Source organism: Myxocyprinus asiaticus, chromosome 16, assembly GCF_019703515.2.
Source record: "Myxocyprinus asiaticus isolate MX2 ecotype Aquarium Trade chromosome 16, UBuf_Myxa_2, whole genome shotgun sequence".
Taxonomy (NCBI): domain Eukaryota; kingdom Metazoa; phylum Chordata; class Actinopteri; order Cypriniformes; family Catostomidae; genus Myxocyprinus; species Myxocyprinus asiaticus.
The window spans coordinates 46,102,963-46,126,957 of record NC_059359.1 but is presented as its reverse complement, the minus strand read 5'-3'; the positions used below and the strand labels follow the sequence as shown (position 1 = coordinate 46,126,957).

The following is a 23,995-nucleotide window of genomic DNA, read 5'->3' as shown; positions in this document are numbered from 1 at the left end:
TTACAAATTACATTTTACAGCATGTATTCTGTAATCTGTAGTGGAATACATTTCAAAAGTAACCCTCCCAACCCTGACTGTGAGGCACTTACAGTGGAAATGAACGGGGCCAGTCCATAAACACTAAAATACACATTGTTAAAAATATGTAAGACGTAAACTTTATACGTGATAACATCATTTTAGTGTGATAAAATCAGGGGTTTACTAGTATTACATTGTTTACCAGATTACAGGGTTTACCTGTGTCATGACAATAAAATTGTAATATTGGAAATAACTTTACTCAGATAAGGTTAGTAAGCTATTTTATCATGTTAACATAACGTCCAATATTTACATTTTGTGGCTATACTTTTGAAACTGTGTGTATTTTAATGTTTATGGTATTGGCCAAATTCACTTCCATTGTAAGTGCATTACTGTAACTGCAATGTTTGCTTTATTTTAAACAAATGAAGAATGAGTCGAAAATGTTTTCTGTGGTAAACAACATTTTGGCAAAAATGCTGTTAAATGAGCTCATCTTGTATTGAACCTAGAACATTCCTTTAAATGAAGACAAAAACTATGGCTCTTTCCTTGTTTAGACTGTTGACATTTTGTTGTGCTTGAATTTATTACAGGGTCAAAGCTTTGCTGTTGCTTATATTGAATGCATCACAGGATTTTAATGTGTCTGTGTCCAGATGACTATAAATACAGTGTTAGCACAGACACTTACGACACCGCAGAGACGACCGAGTGGCGTTCAACACTAGATCACACAGCACCGATCCACACACACTCAAACACTTTGCTCAGTCTGTTTTTTACAACACTGTTTTTCTTATAAGTGAACATCATGTTAAAAAATATTCATTTTGTTTTTATTTATAGAGCTCAACTGTTCCAGAGGTAAAAATGCCATTTAAAATCACCATAGTGAAATTTTAACATAAACTTTTCTAGACAGACTTAGAAGCCACAATGTCAGTGTGATTTAATTGCCAGATTCCCAGTGACTACCCACAAATCTACCAAAAGTCAATAGATAATGCACAATTTCTGTTTTTAAATATTTGTAAGTTGATTTTGAAAAAAATCTAAACTTTGTTTTAATTAGTGCAGTCAGTTGATAAATTTTTTTAATCACGATTAGTTGCATAATTTTTCATAGTTAATTAATCGCAGATTTGAATGTTCTAAAATGTGACTCTATATACTACTTTTCCTGTCAAAATGCATTTATTTCCTTCTTAGTAAAGAAAACAATATGTAACAATAATGCTTTATTAACATTTTCCAAACAAAGCCTTCCACAGTATAAAGATAGAAATGCACTATAATAGCACCAATTCAAGTAACATTAAACATTTCCCAAAGTCTAAGTGGGAGGTTGACTGATTGAAAGAACATAGGTTGCTTATTCATTACAATGCTCTTTTTAAAACTCTTCAAAACTCTAATCCTCCACAATATTAATCAGCCGGCAGACTGTGGCTATCCACTTCATTACAACAGTCATGAAGCTGCATTCACAAATCACATCAGGGCGTCAACGCCTGTGTCAAATGGCGCTTTGAACTCCATATGAAAAGCGCTGCAGACAATGGTTTTGTGATGGTAAAGACTTAACTTGCTTCTGTGGTAATTAAATTGCACAAAGTTCTTGATTTCTGTCACAAGTCCCATTTGGGCTTGTTTTGTACAACAAATAGCGTTAAGAGGTCCTTTTATCTATTAATTGATCACTGAATCGCTGTTGTGTGTGTTTGTGGTCCTTATTCACAAATGAACATGTACAACATTATCAAGGACACTTACATTTGCTCTAAATGAATGCTAAGATCTTAATGTTAATTAATTTATGTTTTGATTAAGGTAATAGTAGAGGCAATAGTAAATAAAGAGTTCACAGAATCATATTTAGTGTTATGAGATGCTATGAGAAATTCTGTTCACTTACATTATATTATCAGGTGTGTTATCGCTATTAATTGACTTTTCAGGTGACTTTGATAATCGTTTGATTTGTTTCTAAATCACAGTCTCTATAGTTTTAATCGTATTTCATTGCAATTTAGCAATTTCTTTAAAGAAAATGCAATGCTTTGCTTTATTGCAGACCACATAAAATTTATATCCATCAGTTTATGTGCATATTTTGCCAAAACATTCATTCTAATCACACATGACACATATGCGGTAAAGAAACCTTTCAACCGAAACACTTCTGTGAGACACTCACTGAATTGCCGGTATTCTTAAAGAGGCTGTAATGATTTAGTGCTTGTTATGAATATAATATATGTGAATAATGTATTTTTACACCCCATCCTGGTTTGCTTAATATATTTGTCAGTTGCATACATTTACAGTCAAAACTCTGCTGAGTAAACCAAAAAATAGACTAGCCAATAGCATTTCTTTCTCTAGTGCTCCCGTAGAGGGTTGCAAAAGCCGCACCATACACAGCAATCTCCCAATGATTCCTGAGAAGTTCTGCAAAGCTTGTCTGTGCAAGCAACAGTAACCAAGGGGGGCGGAGCTTGCGGTATAGGGTATAAATGAAGAGTGTTCGTTACGAGAGAAAAATACATTTGAGGTTACAGTGCTGAAAGGTCAGTGCCATCTATGCCCGTGAATGCTTGCAGCATACACAGCTCCATTGTTTTGTCGCGCTCCTCACTTAGGCTCTGTTTTCACCTGGTATTACGATGCATGGAAACGGGACCTTAAAGTGTAGAAATGGTGAGATGGGGCAACCATTGTCATGATGTCTCACAGGCTGCTAATTTATGACCACTTTTTTTACAGTATTGAGCAAGAATTAAAAGCAAAAGAAGGTCCATAGTTAGACATTATTTACACCAGTACGATGTCTGTGCAGTACTAAATGGATGGTGTGTGCGTGTGGTAGCACTCTGTCATTCAGTGTTATCCTGCCGTGTGTAAACACATAATCCCAGTGATTGCAGAGTGGCTGAAGTGTGGATATGATTTATGGATATCTATCTCTGAGGTCCTTTGGACCGTCATAAACCTTCTGGCCGCAAGGACAGCCATAAAAACCCTGCATTGCTCATTCCTGCACTGTCTGAGGCAGCCAGACAACCTGATGTTGATTGTTTATGCCTGTTGGCACACCTCTGAATCTGTTTGCAATTGGCCATGCCTGAGACAGCGCACTTGATATGCTTTGGCAGGGGACGGACAGATTGTCCACGCTGGCAATCTGCCAATGTGTGCAGGTCTATATCTTATTGGCCATGCTTGTACATGTGGTTACTTTTGTTGGTTCCCGCTGTGGCCGTCCCGCTGGCAGCCGCATGCGTTCAGACAGTGATGTCAGTGAATGAACCCTTCCCATGATGACATGCTGATTACATTTGAATGGTTATTTGCTTTCTGGAAAAATCTGTAATTCTGGAGTTGAATTATAAATTACAGCAGTGCGAGTTGTTACATGAGTGTAAATTACATGAACATCTGCAAACTTTGAGTCCAGAATTCAGGTTGGCATTTTTATTTGTGTTTGTGTCTATGTGCATAATTACCGAGTTTCATTATCTACCTGTAATGTTTGGTTGTCTGAACGACTAAGGCTATGTTCAGACTGCAGGCAAAAGTGGCCCAAATCTGATTTCTTTGCTCATATGTGACTTAGATCTGCTTTTTCATAACAGTGTGAACAGCACAAACCACATGGAATCTGATCTTTTCTATTCTTATTTGGGCCACTTCCATCTGTGGTCATAAATCAGATACAGGTCTGATTTTTTGCAATGCGACCTCAGTCTGAACAGTCATATTGGAATTCATGCGAATTTCACGTCACTCTCGACATTCGTCACAATGCTGCGCTGGCAGGAGTCACTCCAGAGATTTTACTTTAGTGCATTTCTATCTTTATACTGTGGTAGTTCTTTGGTCACTCTGTGGAAAGCTGCAAAAGTAGTCAGTGGAGGGACAGTGAGGTGTTAGAATTCATAAGTATTTGGGGTGACAGCTCTATAAAAGCAAAACTTGTGGGGTCATATCGTAACCGGTCTGTGTTTGAGAGCATAGCGAAAATTTTGCTCTCTTTCTCCTCATCCTCATCCTCCTTATCACCTGCTCACGCTGCACATCAACTTATAAATGAATGCATAAACGCTGACTTCAGTGGCCTCCTTGCTTCCGTATGACAGCGTGATGCATGTGACGTCTTTCTTAATGTTCTTTTGCACATGCGGGTTAGTTCAGGACCGTGAGTAGTTCACACTGGAATCTGATATTGGCCACATTTAAAAAATAATGTGAACAGCCAAACAAAAAAATCGGATATGAGCAATAAATCTGAATTGAGCAATAAGGCTTGCAGTGTGAATGTAGCCTAAATGACTAGTCATTGCTATGGAAGTCCTGTTCCACCTGAGACATGTTTATTAGTGATATATGGACGTTAAGAACAGCCCTTCAATAGGTTTAAGCCCTTACGAACAGAGATTTACGGATTATGCGTAATGGAAACGTTGTACACAGCATGATCTTTTAGCATGCTGACAGTCATAGCATAAAGGCACGGTCACATTTACCTTCACACACTGAAATTCGATGGACAAAGTGTCATCTTAATGGGAATCCGTGCAATCGTGAATTTCGCATGATAAACTTCCTGTGGTGAAGAATTTCCCTTCGCGTATTTCACTTGGAGCTCAAGTTTAGTGAACTTTGACTGGCGAATTTGACCTGTTGACCAATAGGAAGTTGCTTAGTTTGGCAATGACCTTTGTATGGTAAGTGCTTCGTACACAGCTACACTAAAAATATTCACAATTAACAAGGATATAATTTTAGCGTGCAAGTTTCCTTTTAATTTTACTCTCACAGAGTATAAAGTGCAGAATTATAAAGCGGCTTCTTGGAGATTAGTTTTTTACTGGTTTCTCACACGCTCAACATCCACCCACGCCTTTTTCGCCCATAGAATTTTGCAGTGCAAAGGTACATGTGACTGTGCCTTAATCCTGTGTATAGACCAGTCCCATTGTTTACAAAAATGTCAGTGCATGCGCAGTAAGTGGTGGCAGAAAGCCGGCAAACTGTTCTGTTAGATTTAACAGATTAGACGATTAAACAAAAGTATGACAAAAAAACATTTAGCCATACAATTATTATTATAAGTTAATTACATACCTGTAATAATGTTCACTGCAAAGCCGTGACTTGAAATTATCTCCTCAGTTCAGTCAGCTCTGTTGATGGCTTGAAGCTACAGCTGTCTGTGTGAACCCTCAAAATCATTTTTTCAACAACGGAATCTGATAAAAGTTTACTGTTTGGTCACGGTTTTTGCCACCACTTCTGTGTGACGTAAATGGTGATGTTGCCAAAAGATTGGTCGATAGGGCTTTTGAAAGGTGATGTAAACCCTGAATTATGAACATAATGTTATATTAATAATATATTATACTTGAGCAATATCACACTAGTAAGAATGCTGTTGTGTAGTATATCTACGGCTGAATCACAGCCATGTTGATTGCGAGTGTGATATTGCTTTTATACAACAGTTCAACTAACAAGTAAATAATACTTGAATTTCAGACAAAAATTAGCCAGTTAGTTTGTGCTCTCATACTCTGGGTTTGAACTAGTGGTGAAACAAGAGATTGCCGTTTTTGAACGAATCTTTTAAGTGAACGAGTTCTTCTCATTTACTTCAAATTTTTCAGTGGTGAACAACTCTTAACAAGTTTCTTAATGAGCTTGTTTACATTGATAACTGAAAAAGACATTTATTGCATGAAAGCTGCTTTAGATACAAAAGTGGCGTACAGGTTCACATGCACTATGTTAGCAGTTTGCTCGTTACACTCATATACATGCAGCTCGGTCAGTAAGCAGCTTGTGATTTTCCCACGACGGAGATGTAAATGCTATTTTTTATTCTCTTTTGCTTGGCTTTATTTCCAGATATTCCAGTTGTTTCTGTGTTTGTTTCCTTAACTTTCCATCGCTCCTGCCGTCTCATTGTGCTGCGATTGCGGGGTTTCCCTATTACATCAAACTCTGGGATTCCTACAGCATACTTGAGTGCATATACGTGGACGTGAGGGACAGTAGTTGATATTTTTAATTGGTGTATAAATTGGTATAGTTTATAGTATATGCTGGGATATTGCATTTTCCTACTGTACTCCCAGTAATGTTTGAATTCTTTCTGCTATGATGTAGCACTTCATCCTATGTTGTTAGTTATCCTGTCTGTTCCACGCACATGCACACTCTTTAAAAACCTTTAAGAACGCCACTTGTGCATTAACATGGACAGCAACCTAAGTGTGTTAAACCGCTTTCTCTTAATCCCTTAAAGAAAACAGTAGTAGTGTTTACATGACATTTCTCAATGCTGCTTTCTGCAAAAACCGTTTCTTAAGTGAATGTAAATGGGGTCAGTGAAGCAGTTTTCATGGAGACCAGAAAGCAGGTTATTGCGAGAAAGCAGTGTTTCAGTTTACATGCACTGTATAAGCTGCGTACTCTTTACTCCATTATACATACAGCTTGGTCATTAAGCAGCTTTCTCCACAGCAACATAAATTCGCCATGACGTTGGTGTAAATAACAAACCTGGAATCCAAGGAAGACTTCACTATTTTAGTCTCAGTTGCTTCACTTTATTTCCAGATATTCTAGAGTTGTTGCTGTGTTTATTTCCTTAACGTTCCATCGCGATGTGCAGTGGAATTGCGCTGCAATAGTGGGTTTTCCCTCTTACATAAAACTCCGGGATTCCCTCATGTACGAGCGCATATACACAAACTACTTCCTCTCTATTTGGAATAAGACAAACACTAAGTAAATAAATACATAAATAAATAAAAATCAACTTGTTTTCAAAAATCAACCTTACCAAAATGCTAAATATAACAGTATGCCACATTTCAGTTTAAAATGTTGTTGACCAATATTATTATTATTATTATAAACTTTACACAAGAAACTTAATATCCAGCAAAAATAAATATCAAATAATTATCACTTCTTGCAAAATAAATAAATTTTTTTTAATATAGTTAATCTTTTGGCTTTCATAATATTCTTTTGCGTGCTTCATTTTAAGGTGGTAGTATTGCTTGTATTACGAGTGATTATCATCATGCGAACCACAGATGTTGCATCTGTTATAATAATAAGCTCTTCATTTTCTTGACCTGTTTGGGAGTCGTCCCGTTGTGTGGAGATTTCTTTCTCCATTTGGGGTTTTCCTGTGTCAGAAATGATTGGGTAGCTCGAATGATCCTGCTCTGAGCACTCCTGTCTCTGGAGCACAAATATCGGAAAGCCTGCTGGATATGCACGCACTTTGGAGCTCAAGAGAGACAGTGTGCGTCACAGTAACATGAAAAAATTGCGTATCAGATGAGAAGAATATTTAGCGCTTTTAAAGCGGTAAACGCGCGATGAAGGTCATTTAAGTTGCTTTGGCGGCCGCAGAAAAATGTTCAATTCTCTCAGTCTCACGTGAAGCCCTGCCCACTGATAGATAAACCCACGCTGCGCACATGGATATTTACATATTGTAATATATACAATATAGCAAAATCTCTATCGATTGACACTTTATATCATCGCCACGATATGTATTGTCATATCGTCCAGCCCTACAGAAATGTTGAATTCTTTCCACTGTGATGAATTGTTGTTGGGCTCCGTCCCTATGACATATGTTATCCGGTCTGTTCACACACATTCGCACTCTTCAAAAACCTGTTAGAACGTCACTTAATGTGTGTTTACATGACCACATTAAGCCGCGTTCGACAGGAGAAACTTAGGCGTGTTAAACCAATTTCTCTTAATCCCTGTACGGTGTAAGGAAAACTTCATTCTCGTTTACTTTGTTTCAGAAAACCTCAAAAACCCTGGAATAAACAATTTTCTTAAATACATGTAAACGTTGTCAATGATTCAATGACTCTCATTTAAACATAAAAGACGCTCATTTGTCGCCACTTGCGTAAATATGCAATCTCCAGAAATGGTCGCTAAATGATTCAGTGAATAAAATCAAAACAAAAGTTGAATCAAAATCCCCACCACTATTTGGAAAGCCACAAACATGGAGAAGTGGAGTGATACAAACAGCAAAGCGTCCCAGTGCTGTTGTACTCCTATATCAGTAACCTTGTTATGCCTCTCATCCAATTAGTTTTGAGGACAGGAACTAAATGTTGTATTGACTATCAAGGAGAGTTTGTATTGTAACGATAAATAAAACTCCTTTAAACTCAATGTTAACATTCTGTCTTTTTTTGTGTGTGTGGATTTTTCCCCTTTTTCACCCAATTTGGAAGCCCAAATCCCAGTGCGCTTTTAAGTGCTCTTGGTCGTGTAGTGATTCGCCTCAATCCGGGTGGCGGAGGATGAATCCCAGTTGCCTCCGCGACCATCAACCCGTGCATCTTATCGCGTGGCTTGTTGAGCGCGTTGCCACGGAGACATAGCGCGCGTGGGGGCTTCACACCATCCACTGCGGCATCTGCACTCAACTCACCACGCGCCCCACCAAGAACGAACCACATTATAGCGACCGTGAGGAGGTTACCCCATGTGACTCTACCCTCCCGAGCAACCGGGCCAATTTGGTTGCTAAGGAGACCTGGCTGGAGTGACTCAGCATGCCCTGGGATTCGAACTAGTGAACTCCAGGGGTGGTAGCCAGCGTCTTTTACCACTGAGCTACCCAGGCCCCCGTAATATTCTGTCTTAAATATTAAAACAAACCGGCTAAAAAAAAATCTAAATGAAAACATTTGTCAACGTCATTTACCAGAGAGCTGACCATCATCATTTACTTTCAGTCCTTTGTCATTTGTTGCAAAATCTCTCTCTGAATCTCTCTCGCTCTCTCGCTCTCTCTGTGTGTCATATCACGCTGTTGCTGTCTTCAATTTACTCAAGCAGCTACTGTGAAATGTTAATCACAACTTTAATTTGTAGCGCATTAGCATTTTGATTAACTCGCTGGGCTTTCCGCTGCACTTCAGGTGATTTTTACTCATAGTTACAGATGAAATGACTTTTATCATTAATGAAGTTTGTTAGAGTGGCTGAGCTTAGCAAACTTTAACCTTACATAGAGGAAGAGCGAGTGATGGGACCACAGAGAGGATGAGTAAATGAGATACTACACAAGTACATAAGTCATTCATACTCTTAATGGTCTAATATCACCCATTGAGAATAGATACCTTTGTAGCAGCAACATATCTTTTAATTTCCAAGAGTATCACCACATTTAACTATAGATTAAATATCAACACCCACCAAAGTTTTGTCACTTTTTGTTAGAGCCACAGAAGTTTCAACAGCTTTCTTAGTCCTATCAATTAAAATTGTAACCAAAAGTGATTGAAAAACAGCTCTATAAACCAACAGCTCTATAACATGTTCTAGAAAGTCATGTGTATTCTTAATCTTGAGGAAATCCCTTTCTGTTCCTACCTGTCATGCTGTATCATATATTGTTTTGGTGAAATTTGCTGCAGACCCAAGAGTGCTCCTGTGAACTTCTATGAAATGAGTGTTTTGATTGAGCTGATGTTGTTGTTTCTACAGGCGATGCTGGACGTGGTGTCTAATGAAGGTTGGCTGGTGTCTGCTCTCGGCATTTGTAACCTGGTACAGATGATCATTCAGGGTAGATGGCTCCAGGATTCCTCTCTGCTCACACTGCCTCACATTGAAAAACAGGATCTCTATGTCTTCAGGTACAAATAAAAAGTGCTCTAAGCAGTTAGATGTTTGTCCAAAGGGTCACATATCCAGATGGTTTGATCATGGGTGTCCCAAAGGTGCTGTGTGGTGTTTAGGCCAGAGAAAGACAATCAGGACATCACCTGAACATACCTCAGGACAGCTGTGACCACAGCATACAGTATGTGGGTGGTCTGCCATTGTTCTGCTGTAGGGTCAGGTCATGTTGCCTCTCATACAACAGATTGATGATATGCTGCACAATCTCACCTCTATGATATATGATGTGGAGCGGAAGAGCTATTTATCTGTAAAGAGGTCCTGACAGCACTGCTGATGAGTCCATCACAGCTTCTGCTGCCTCAAACCAAAATAGAGCAGAATTTGTTAAGCTACTTACTGCATGCGATCGACATTGAACAGAACCATGTTGAGTTACAAGGATGGTCCCACTGGAGCAAGCCAGAGTTTTGAGAATTGTCATAAAGTCTGATGCGTGTTGTAGCTTATTCTGGCCTGACTAACTATGTAAAATGACTAACTGCATTTTTTATGTGGCATATAGGGGTGCATAAGACTTCAAAAAAAAAAAAAAGTGGTAGCTCATTCAAATAATGCCTCAGCAGTCTTTTCCCATATGCCATCAACAAACTTGCTAGTACTTGTAGTTTATTGTCTACTAACTCAAATAAAACTCATAAATATCTTGCCAAGATGCCATGCACTTTGGAATATTCTCAAATCATGTTGGAAAAACATGGATCATCAGGCTTTGTTAATGCCAACTCAAGTTCAAAAAGGGGAAGTTCATTTGTATTATTCAATTCAAATTTTTACCCCAAACTTTATGCAGATAATATAATTTGAAGTAGTTTTTATTAAATTAGAAAAATGCAAAATAGAAGCATGTTCAGAGGCAGGGCTGTATCTTAGTATCTTATCTTGGGTAGTAGCACTAGTGCTATAGTGAATTAAAAAATGCATTAGTACAAATAAAATGTGTTAGCACACAGAAGAGTTTGATGGTCAAAATGGTTTTATCGTTATTTTCTAGTTATGTAGTACTATTTTTATCACTATTGCAATTTACTACTACTACTCAGTGCCGAGTAGAAACTGATTACATGTAATCTGAATTGTGTAATCCAGTTGGATTATAAAAATGACTTTTAATTGGATTTCATTAAACTGTGTAATGTGTATATTTAGATTACAGCAGGGGTGCTCATTACATTTATGCATTTGGCAGATGGTTTTTTTCAAAAGTGACTTACAGTGCACTTATTACAGGGACAATCTACACGGATCAAACTGGAGTTAAGTGCCTTCCTCAAGGACACAATGGTAGTGGCTGTGCGGATCGAACTGGCAACCTTCTGCTTTCCAGTTCTGTGCTTTAGCCCACTACGCCACCACCACTCCAACATGAACCACTGGTCGATCTTTTAATAGGTCAAAGGAGAAAGGGAGTAGAGAGAGAAACTACTAGGGGTGTGAAAATGCATTGATGCATCGCTTATGGAATTTAAGCATTGATTATCATTACTATATTAATACCCAATGTGACCGTCTCATATTACCTGAACCTTCTCGGAACAAACACGGAGCATGGCATGCGAGATTGAAGAGAAAGAAATCGCACTTTGAAATAAAATATGTGTGATTTCTCCACAAAACAGTTAAAACACAAATAGAACTTAGCTTAAATAAATGTGATAGGTGGGCAGCATTGGCTGTGAACAAAAACACTCATTCTTTCATTCTCTTTATAGTTATTAGAGAATGCTACGGGGAATATGGGAGCGATTTCTGACTGTTCTGAAGGGAACTGGTTGATTATAGTCACCTCTGATTGGTCAATGTCACACGACAGCCACGAAAATATAAAGCATTTTTATCTTTCGCAGTGTGTGCCGCAAACAGTCCTATATGAAAATGCAAATGGATTCTCATAAACGAGCTTGAACGGCGCCTCCATTTAGCCGCCCCACACCTCTCTCCCTATCCCAAAATGAATAGGGAATTCGGTTACTACATACCACAACCGCCTTTACACACTACTAATAGACAGTTTTTAAATCAATGACCCTGCTTGATTTAAAAATTGATTTTATCTGCCTGCACATGGCATTTCATCTTTACTTATTGGTGCAATATCTTAATGTTACATGATATGCAAATCTATTATGCTTATTTAACAGTTTACTGTCTGTATGTGTGAGTCATTGTGTTACATCAGACATTGTTATTCTTTATTAGTATCGGATATCTATTATGCATGTAACATAGCTATGTGTACCACATTATGTCTAAATGTAACATTATATCTATTGTGCATACAATGTAATGCATATTTTGTTAATAAATGCAGCCAAACATACAGTATAAGTTAAACCTCCTTGGTCCTAAATGCGTCTGTGACATTAGTGCTCAAGTCTGGTGCATTTCTGTGCTGTCTAAATTACAAATGTTCAGTAAACACTTTAAATCTTTTTTCGGCATATTTTTGAAAATAATTAAGAATCGTTCCAAAATAAATAAATTCCAAGCCGTAATCATTAGGTAAAGAATCGTAATCGAATCGTTGTCAGAGAATCAGCACACCCCTAGAAACTACACAGATAATGAGAATCTTGAAGATCACTTTTTATTTCCCCCGCTCACGGATTTCCGTATAATGGCAGGGGAAGACTGGATAGCATTAGGTTTAGGGTTAGGGTTGGGTTGTAGTTTTTCCCAACCAATCAGGTATTGCTTTTCTCACGAATATGAATGACTCTTCCTCCGGCCATCCTACGTTTCGGAAATTCACCTATCATGCTGACAGGCATCGTCTTTCTGTGTGTGCTCACAGTAATGCAGATATGCGCCTGTGTGACTTCAAAATATTTGTCTTGGTGAGATATTAATAGAAACACATTCAGTTATGTCTAAAGTAAACGTAAACACCAGGACAAAAAAAAAAAAAAAACTATTTAAGTCAAAATATCAGATCAGTAATTTTGCAGTGTAAATGCAGCCTGATAGACCTGCCTTGAAAAATAGTGCAGTGAAGAAGTGTTTTCTATGTGGTTTTATATTACATTTAAAAAAAAAAAAAATTCAACTTCTAAATGTTTACTTGAATAATTGATATTGCTGTGAGAAACTTTATGCACTATTATCTGAATTTGTTTCTTTGTTCTTATTTTATTACTGACTATGTACTTGTCTTATTACTTTTTAAAATGTAAAATTTGTACCTAATTAACAAACTAAACGTTAACAAGTTAGTATTAGTTTTTGTATCGAGAATCATCAAATTTCACTTGGTACTGAAATTTTTGTATCGTGACAACACTGCCTACAATGCATGATTTATCGTGCTATAATGGCATTATGAAAAAGTAGATCTCATGCAATAGAAGTGTGAGCAACCCTGGATTTTATGGATTACATGATTAAATTCATAGATGAAGGCCACACCTTCTCATGAATAATCATAAGGAGGTACAAATTAGGGATGTACCAGTCCGATACCTGCAAAAGAGCACTGCTCTGTTGTGTCTCACACACACATAGCACTGCTGTTTTCAGCTCTTAGAGCGGCACACAATATGTTGCGCTACACACGAACAACATCTCAGATGTAGATGCTCGATTGTTTAGTTTGCTTAACATAAATTGAGACTTTCATTAGAATCATATCATATATCATACATCTCTATATCATATCTATAGAAACATTCACTCATTATTGATTTCAAATCTATCATAAAACGTTCAATCCCTATTCTTAATTTCCTGAAGTATTCATATTAGATCACCTAAAAAGTGTATTCTAAAAGAGTACATTACTTGGTTACATTACAGTAAATTGTAATCAGTACCATATTACATTTCAGAAGTAATCTGTCCAGCACTGCTACCACTACTATTTTACTACTACTACTATTACTGTGGTTTGAACGTCAATACAGTGGTAGCTCATTCAAATAATCACCCTCAATAATCTTTAAGACAACAGCAACTAAAACTAAAGTTACAAGATACCCATGTCAGTAACACAATTTTGATACAATCTCATATTTAATGACGTATTTGAAATAAGGATATATTTTATTACTATAAACATTCATCACAAGATAAATCAGGGTGTTGTAAGTTCCTTGACTGGCCATTTGTCTCCAGCACCACAGAATGTGTATTTCCTGCTATGTGGTTAAAAAAATAACAACAGGCTAATACTTTTTTATAATAATTTTATTAACATGTACATTGTAATGGTTTAAGAATAGACCACTGAAAAATGGGTTAAAATTTGACATCCAATGTTATAATTTATAATCGCAAATGTGTGCAAAACTGTCTCACTGTATAGCCCTGACTAGTGGTCTCAGACTTTTGGATCCCGCTGTTAATGTCATAATTATTACACCAAACAATTACAACAGATTTTTTTACTATTGTAGAACATTTTTTACCTCCTGTGCTCCTGTACCTGTGTGTTTTCCGCTTCCCTGAGTCTGAGCGCCTCCTAACACGTTGTCACAGAGCGAGGCGAGTGTTCACTTCCTGTCAACAGTGTTAAAGGGGTACATTGCGTCTGACCTGTAGCTCTGATTATAACGGTGTAACATGGCTTAGCAGCTAACACTGACACCATCTCTTATCTCATAATGCAAACACCATCAGTAACATTTATCAGTGGGACAGCTCCCCCACCCACCCGTCCCCAAACTCTAGTCCTCAACCTGCTACTCACACATGCACACACTAACATCCCTGTCATTGGATTTTCTCTTGCCCATAACAAATTTCACTGAGGCTGTGTCCCACAGAGAGTGTAATTTGGTGGAAACACAATAAAAATGGTAAGAGAGGGATTAGGGCGGGAAGGATCCATCATGCTGTGAAAGCAGGGAACAGGAGCTCTGCCAACCTTTGCTTGATTGAAGGCACTATCACATGATTGCCTTTTCTCTTGCTTTTGGCTGTAGGAGGTGGAGTTCCAAAGGTGCGAGGGGTGGAGGCGGCTATCAAGGGCCAATCGAAGGGCTTCCTGAGCTAATGTCTGCCTGCAGTGGTAAAGAGGAGAACTTTACGTCGATGGTGAGGGAAGTGCTTCAACCCAACCAGATCTCTCAGGTGTGTCTCCTTTACATACACAACTTTCAAAGTAAACAGTGTTTAGATGTCAAGCGTCAGTATAGAGTGCAAGTCTTGTCCTGGTGTAAAATTGCATTCAATTTTGAACAATAGCTTATAAACCTTTAAAGACAGACCTACCATAAGCTCTTAGGTTGTTAATGGATGGTATAAGCTGAATATGTCAGTCCATGTTATTTAAATGTCTTTTTTTTTTAATCATTTTTAATAGTGGAATTCCTGGTCAAGAACCACACTACCCATGAATCTTAAGAAAAACGATCCACCAATCAGAGAATTGCTGTGAACAAAGTATGCCAAAAGAGCTCTGCAGCGATCGCCTACTCCCATGACGCACTGAGAATGATACAGTCGAGTTGCTCTCCCTACACTCTCAAACTACTTAAATATATATATATACACCGATTAGCCACAACATTAAACCCACCTGCCTAATATTGTGTAGGTCCCCCTCGTGCCGCCAAAACAGCGACAACCCGCATCTCAGAATAGCATTCTGAGATTATATTCTTCTCAACACAGTTGTACAGAGCGGTTATCTGAGTTACCGTAGACTTTGTAGACCAGTCTGGCCATTCTCTGTTGACTTCTCTAATCAACAAGGCATTTCTGTCCACAGAACTGCCGCTCACTGGATGTTTTTGTTTTTGGCACCATTCCGAGTAAATTCTAGAGACTGTTGTGTGTGATGATATATTTTTTTTTTTCCTTCTCCCCTTTTCACCCCAATTTGGAATGCCCAATTCCCAATGCGCTCTGAGTCCTCGTGATGGTGTAGTGACTCTGAGACAGTCTATCCGTGCATCTTATCACGTGGCTTGTTGAGTGCGTTACCACGGAGTCATAGCGCGTGTGGAGGCTTCACGATATATATATATATATATATATATATATATATATATATATATATATATATATATATACTGATGAGTCAAAACATTTTGACCACTCACAGGTGAAGTGAATAATGTTGATCATCTCCTAACAAGGACATATGTCAAGGTCTGGGTAGATTAGATGGTAAGCGAACAATCAGTACTCATAGTCAACGTGTTGAATGCAGGAGAAATGGGCAGGTGTAAAAACCTTAGGGACTTTTACAAGGGCCAAATTGTTATGGCCAGACGACTGGGTCAGAGCATCTCTGAAACGGCAAGGCTTGTGGGGTGCTCCCGGTCAGCAGTGGTGAGTACCTACCGACAGTGTTTCGAGGAGGGACAAACCACAAACAGGCGACAGGGTGTCGGGAGCCTAAGGCTCATCGATGCGTGAGGGCACCGAACTGACAGAAGGTCTCCTGTGTAACAAGTCACAGAAAATTGTAATGATCGTTATGGGAGGAATGTTTAACAACACACTGCATCGCACCCTGCTGCGTATGGGGCTGCGTAGCCGCAGACCAGTCCAAGTGCCTATGATGGCCCCTGTCCACCGTCGAAAGCGCCTACAGTGGGCATGAGAGCATTGGAACTGAAATCTTTTTTATGTGAAATCTTTGCTTATTTTGATAAAGTAAAATTAACAATATTGTTTATATTGTTACTGATATTTCAAAATTAGTATTTATTAAATTCAAGCAACATGTGCTTACAATTTCATTATTTAATAGAAAAATAGGTTTAAACAGGTTAAAAAAATATATAATTTTCATAATATAATTTCATATGTTAGGCTTTATATGGTTAAGCTTTATTCTTTGTATAAAGGACTGTCAAACAAAGATGTTTATTAGTTATTGCTATAACTGCATGCTTGCCCTACATTACAAAAAATAACTTGGCTGGTTGGGAAAAAGAAAATATTGATATTTTACTTTGTGTGGTTTAAAAGTACAGATTAAACTAGATACATAAAGTTTATTGAGACAAACTATAATGTTGGTCTGACAAAACCTTGTCTGAAAGTTTAAAATAGTTTTAAATGCTTGGTTAAATTTTTTTTACAGGTTTAACAGTAAGAAAGAAAGAAAGAAGAGAGCATCTTAAAGCAGATTAAAGGGCTTGTGTGTAAATTTTGACAGCTGAAGTTTGAAATTACGAACATTCCTAAACAGACTCTTACATCATTTTAACATGAGATTTTTTTTTAACATGGGATTTTTGGAAACTTTGAAAAGGCTTAAATTATGCCTTAGCGGGGCCTTTCAATGGAAGAATAATAATGGTAGCAAAGCTATAGGGTCATTCCAAACAGAATTTCCCAAAGAAATGACCAAATGACCACTATTTTTGAGCCCCACACCTTTCAGCCCTTCAAAGCTCTCACAACGGAGGGTAAAGAAGGGATGATCACTTCTGAACAGAACGCATCCCATCATTCAGATGGGTTGAAAAGATATACAGTAGCAGCGCGAGCCAGAACTGCCTGAACTCTTTGCCGAATTTCACCAAACCCTTGCACTGATACTGCAGGAGCCGACGGTATTTGTTAAATTCATCAATATTTAAAGTGTTTGATGAAGTTAAAATATTTCATAATGTATTATGGCCCCTTTAAATATATAAATAAACTTGTTTCCGTTGAGTGGATTCTGTACCACATCCGTGCTGTGTGTTTGAATTAATCTGATTGTAAATAACAGAACAGGTATTAAAAGACACTTAAATCAATGAAAATCGGTTATGTAGATCTCAACTTTAAAAGATAATTGGACCGGGGGGCCCTAAAAGAAAATTGGCCCCGGGGCCCTTGCTAGTCATAATCCACCCCTGCTTGGAGGGTCAACACTGTTTTGGCGTCCGGGGTCAGATTCTTCTTAACGATTCAGATTTCTTAACAGTTTCATTAATGGTTCTTTTAGTACTTTTGAGAAAGAAATATTTGGATAAAAGAAATTCAATTCTTACTGCATTTACTGCCCTCAGCAGTCCATTCTGTAATACTTAATGTTTACACACTTTTCACAAATGATTTAGTGGCAGCATAAATGCAATCCTTAAAAATGCACCCTACACTGTAAAAAATTAGCATAATTTTAACAGAAAATAAGATAAATTCTATGGTGAAAAAAAAAAAAAAAAAAGTTAATTGATTTACAGGGAGAAATAATTTTTTATTTAACAATTTTAAAATCATTAAAATATTGTTAGAAAAAAATATTTCAGAAGTAAAAAGTATGATTTACCTTATTACCTTTGAAAACGTGTACTAATCGAGACAATACATTAAAAATGACGGTGAAAACAATAAACAGGCATTCCCAGAAGTTCCTGTGTGACCCATTACATTTGATTATATTTATGTTTTGTCTTATTTTATGGTTATTATTATTATTTTTTTTTTTTTTTCTAATTATATATGGTGAATTTCTGGCAACCACAGCTGCCTTTTTTTCTTTTTCTTTTTTTTTTTTTTTTTTCTTAAATTTAGTAGGAATTTTTACAGTGTATATTTATCCATATAGTATACGTACTAAATAAAATTACTAAACAAACCAAAAATGTGGTAACATTTAATTCATGTCTTCATTTTGAATAAGAACTGGCTTTCAGTTCCCATCCCTACTGAAATAAAGTTAAGACTATAGTTGGTCGATGAATCACCTCTTAACAACATAAACATTCAAATAAATGCCAGTTCTACACACATTAGGCACTGCCCACACACACACGCACTGATTCACGAGCATGATTTGCAGAAAGCATCAGACAGTCACGGTGGTCTCAGGTAGCACCAAGATCCCCAATTACCTCCCAAATGAGAGGGTTTAGAGCTCCAATCTAAGTGCTAATTGCAGCGGTAATGCGAGCGTCCGAGCCCAGCGATGAGCTCAGCGGCCGTTCCCCATCAGTATTCCAGCGAAACCCCCCTTTCTCTTCTCCCTGCTAATTAAATAAGCACATGCGCCGCCGCGTCCTCGTCTCATTCACTAAGGAAGCGTAATCCTTGCATAAATAGCTGTGTGAGGGTGATCTACACCGTTTTTTTTTTTTTCCTCATTCTCCCATGACTCTAATACTAACAGATAGGTCTGTTTATTAAATAACCGTCTGATCGCGCTTATTTGATCTAACCGTGGTTATTGGACATTCAAATTCCAATCATATTTTAGGATTTTAAGGGAATATACTGTATAAATGCCATGAATGTGCGTTTGTGTGACATTCAGTTGAACTCGGCGTCCAAGCGTCGCTGAGCCGTGGAGGTCAGCCAGAGGCTCCTGTCAAACTCCCACGAAAATATAAACGAACAAGTATAAACTGTGATAGTGAACGCAAAGCGCTCTGGTTTCACTTTAAATGATCGTGTAATGGCGAATGTTCCTGATTCATACATGCAGTGTTAATGACACGCAGTGACAAAGAGGAGATGCACACTTGCTCTGTTTCTGTGGAGTGATAAAATGATGACATTTTACTTCATGAGAGATAAGGACTGGTGGGTTTAATCAGAGCATTAAAATAATGTGTGAAAGTGAAGAAATTAGGAAATAAATATTTTAATATTGCATAGTGTAATAAAAATGTAATATAAATATAAGAATATATATAAATAATAGATTTTATTTTTTATTTAAAAAATAAGTGTAAATGTAAAATTGACCAAAACTAAAGTTGACTGAAAAGAGAGGCCTATTTTAAGTATTTAGAAATATTTTGATACTTAAAACATTAATGTTCATGTTATGAGTTTTTAAATCCTTAAAAGAAAATTATAGTTTATTCCTATTTTATTATTTGATTCATATATTTGAAGTTAAATCTTCTTATGGTGTATGAAGCACACATGCAGAAAAAAAGCACAGCTTAAACATATGACAATTTATATGACAATTAATCGTCACAGCCCTAAAACAGACAATTAATCGTCAGCCAAATTTCGTAATCGTAACAGCCCTACTAACAGATCCACAGCAAGCAAACACCATCATAGTTCTTTGCTGCACACACAAAAGTTCTTATATTTGTTCTTAATGTTTTATATTCCTTATATTTTATTCTGTTTCCATTGTTAAATTTAACATTAGCAACGCTAAGATGCATTTAGAACTTAAAACGTAACTAGTATTACTAAATTTGTCCAATATCATTCATATTTGAGAAAAAGCACATCCGCTTCGTTTTGCTGATTTGACCGTTCCTTCTTTTGCAGGCATGGGGTTATCTGAGTCACCTGCCTGTCGTCGAGGTCGCTATGAGCGTGAAGGGCTGGTGGGAGGGTTGCGTGGAGCAAACTGAGCGTGCTCTGCCCACTAACGTCACCAACATCAGGGACGAGTCCAGCTGGCTGCCGCTGCACGCAGACCAGGAGTACGTTCTACAGGTTTCCTTACGCCGCCTCAACACAGGCCAGCAAAGAGTGAGTCAGCCAACATGCAGTGCAAGACCCTTTATTCATTGAGTTTTTATTGCCTAACCGTTGTCGTAAATCAATGTTGATTATTATTCAGTTGATTCCGTTTGGTCGTTTCAGAGGAAGCAAGACAGCAGGGCTCAGGCGCCTCGCTTCCCGAAACCCAAAGACGAAGGCTGGTTTCTCGTGCTCGGAGAAGTTGAGAAGAAAGAACTGCTGGCCATCAAACGTGTGGGATATGTACGCAATCGCAGTGCCGTGTCTGTGGCCTTCTATACACCCGAGAAGATGGGGAAGTAAGTGCCGTCCACTTCCATACTCTTAAGGCCAATTCACAAACATGGTTGACGTATTTTGTTGGATCAGAGCGTGTTAAACCTGTTGATGTTTGTTGAGTCAGTGTGACAAAGGACACATTGAGGCCACGTCCACACTAATCCATTTCCTTTCAAAAATTCAATTTTCAGTGTCAGGTTATGGAGAGCGTTTTCTAAACGCTCCATTTTCAGTGGAGGAAAATGCAGTTCTAGTGTTTTCAAACAAAAACGTAATAGTGTGGATGTCGCCTGGATGTTTCCCAGCATTATTAATCCAACAGCCAACTTTGCAATGTTTGAAATGTTGGTGTTTGTTGGGGCAGTTTGAACCAGCTTTTGTACTGGCATTTTGGTAACACTTTACAGTGAGGTTCTTAAAGGTGCACTCAGTCATTTTTTCCTCATTAAAAAAAGTTTAATTTCTAAAGAATTTTAATTTTGCAATATATGTAGGAAATCATGTTACATTAAAATGACGACTCCTGTCATATCAGTTACCTTATAAAAGCTGTTTTATTCTACATGGAAAGGGTCCACACATGGGGGTTGTCATATTAGAATCACATGACCAGCCGAATACTACTCGCTTAATCTCAGTAACCATCCTGTTATTTGACACTTTCACCCACTGATTAAAGTAATCATGGCTGACTGTGAATAGTGAATTTTTATACAATGGCATTTGAAACTGAAAACTATTGATTTTAAATTATGCTGCATCCACGTCACTAGGTGTCAGTGTAAGTCCAAGATGACACAATGACAAAAGATACTGAGTGCACCTTTAACATTAGTTAATAGTTTACATGAACTAACACAGTTTCACTAATAAACAACACAGCACTGATTAGTAACACTTTACAATAAGGTTGTATTTGTTAACATTACTAAATTCGCTGGGTATCATAAGTTAACACTGAACACTATACTGTATTTTCTCAACATTCTTGGTTAATGGTAATTTATCAATATAAAATTTTCATTGTTCATTTTAGTTCATAATGTAATAACTAATGTTAGCATATGCAACTTTTTTCATTTGAAAAATGTAATAGTATATGTTGAAATTAATGTTAACCAAGATTTACCAAGTATTATTAACCCAGTATTGTTCTTTGTTAGTTCATGTTAACTAATGTAGTTAACTAATGTTAAGAAATACAACCTTATTGTAAAGTGTTAACAGCATTTTAAGCATCTACTCAGTGTGATGGTTTCTGAATGGTCCTCTAGGTGTATCTACACACTGTACCTGATGAGTGACAGTTATCTGGGCCTGGACCAGCAGTACGACATCCATCTGAACGTTCTCCCAGCCAGCATTTCTGCACAGACCAACACTGAAATAACGGATGGTGTGGGTAAAATGGTCCTGAAGTGACCGCATGCTGATTAGCTGATGTGGATAGGTTCAAATAAAAATTTTTTTTAAATGTCAGGAAAAACTACTCGGGATGAGTGCCAGTTTTGTTTAAAGGGAAAGGTAATCCAAAAATGAAATTCTATCATTTACTCACCCTCAAATTGTTCCAAATCTGCATTACTTTCTCCAATGGAACACAATAGAAAATAGTTCTGCAGAATGATAGCCTCAGTCACAATTCACATTCATTGCATTGTTTTTCTATAAAATAAAAGTGAATGGTGAGATTGAGGCCTAACGTCCTTTGAATTCCATGAAAGAAAGACAGTCATATGGTTTTGGGTGATTAAATGACAATCTTTTTTTTTTTTTTCAATCATCAAACATTCAGATGAGGACTATGTGGCAAAACAATCTATTTGCTCATAGATATCATAACTAACATTTGAAAATGAGAGATCAGATGGTTGTGTTGAAGCTTTGAGCTGCAGCTGAACATTTGTGCAGGTTTCAGGAACGTCCTGAGAACACATCTGTTTCCTATGAGACGTTCACCATACCTGCCTTACACTCTCTCTTCTCTTAAGTTCACACGAAACAACATGCAAAGATTAATTTCTGAGAAATAAATTAACATTTGTCTGATGATAAAAACGAATAAATAAATGTTTTATTATTCCTTTTTTGTTTACGACAGTGTTCTTCATCATCAGTAAATGTCAGTACTGTTTTGTTAAATGCAAAATAAAAATGCATGATTGCAGCACAATTGTGTTTCTGGCCTTTTCTTAACTGGCTTCATTTACATAGCAGAAGGATTTCAGCATATAACATTTGTTTTTCAGTCTTATGTTAGTCGTATTAGTGATTTTTGACAAGAGCTCTTTTCTAGAATAGACAGTAAGTAGGCTGTTTTGTTTTGATGTCTTTGACTAATACAGTAATTAAAAACTGCAATTGTTTAATTGTTTGAAAAGCTTACATTTATTGCCGGCGGTTTTAATTCTCTGATATTTTGAGTCCCTCCTGAGGACTTCATATATTGTAAAGTATTTTCGATTGTTCTCTTTTCCATGGACGCCGTTTAATCAGCAGTAAATTCAGGCTTTAGGAAAAGGTTAAAGCAGCATCAAGCGTTTCGTGTGCAGGGCGCATCCGCTCTCATTTTCTCCTGCTGCAGGTGATTTCCTATTACACACAGACTGCTGCCCTCCCGAGACACAGACAACAAAAAAAACAAAAAAACAAGACAGCTTTTGCCTTTTAGATTTTTGTACATCATTGTACATCAGCATCTCTTCTTAAAAATGTTTTTTTTTTTTTTATAATTTGTGTCTAATAAGAAGAAATTATATGATCATAATTTCAAATATAAGTATTATCATTCTGATCACAGACCAAGACTAAAAACATTGTCATGTACGAATCAAAAACGTATTAACAATAAACTGAAGTCACCTACAGCAGACGCAAATGAATTGCTCGCTCTCATTATGATATTTCATTATGGTGGTGAAAATCACTAGCATAATCACTTATTTTCTTATTTTTGAATCAACACTGTTGTATTCTGCCATGTCTGTGGTTGTATTTCTGCAGGATCCCTTCATTCCAGTCTACATGTAAATAGTCCGTTTTGATGCCCCTGACTTGTGCAGTAATTAAAAACTTGAATTGTAGTGGTTTTAATGCTCTGTCATATGATGAGTCCCTCATGAGGACTTCACGTATCGTGAAAAGTGTTTTAGTGTATTGCTGCCGAATCCATATAGTTAAACCATTTACCAAGAACAGCAGAACAGAAATCCTTCCATGTAATATGCATTTACAAACCACAATAAGTATGTATTTATTTTCATGTTAATTTCTATATTTATAAATGTCAAAAATAATGTTTTATTAAATTGCATTTATATTTAGACTATATTCAATTTAAATGTTTGCTTCATGATAGATAGATAGATAGACAGATTTAACATTAAATGCAAATATTATTCATAGTCTGTTATGGGTCAAGGGTCAGCATTTCTAACAAATCCCAGTTTCACATGGAGCGGCCACTGGTGAATATCCAATGGGAAACCCCTGTCGGCTCCTTCAGTGTCCAATGAGCTGTGATTCAGGGGGAGGATCCGTGTGCAGCTCACAC

At 37.3% G+C, this 23,995-nt stretch overlaps 1 protein-coding gene across 1 annotated transcript in view; it reads left to right on the top strand.

Moving 5' to 3' along the window:
* Positions 1-22,609, top strand: part of ascc3 (activating signal cointegrator 1 complex subunit 3) — a 295,431-nt gene extending 272,822 nt beyond the window's left edge. The window contains exons 38-42 of the mRNA XM_051720604.1: positions 9,589-9,740; positions 14,706-14,853; positions 19,966-20,172; positions 20,287-20,462; positions 21,717-22,609. Of these exons, the coding sequence (XP_051576564.1) occupies positions 9,589-9,740; positions 14,706-14,853; positions 19,966-20,172; positions 20,287-20,462; positions 21,717-21,864 (831 nt within the window). The 3' untranslated portion in view covers positions 21,865-22,609. The remainder of the gene's footprint in view (positions 1-9,588; positions 9,741-14,705; positions 14,854-19,965; positions 20,173-20,286; positions 20,463-21,716) is intronic.
* The last annotated feature ends 1,386 nt before the right edge of the window (positions 22,610-23,995 follow it).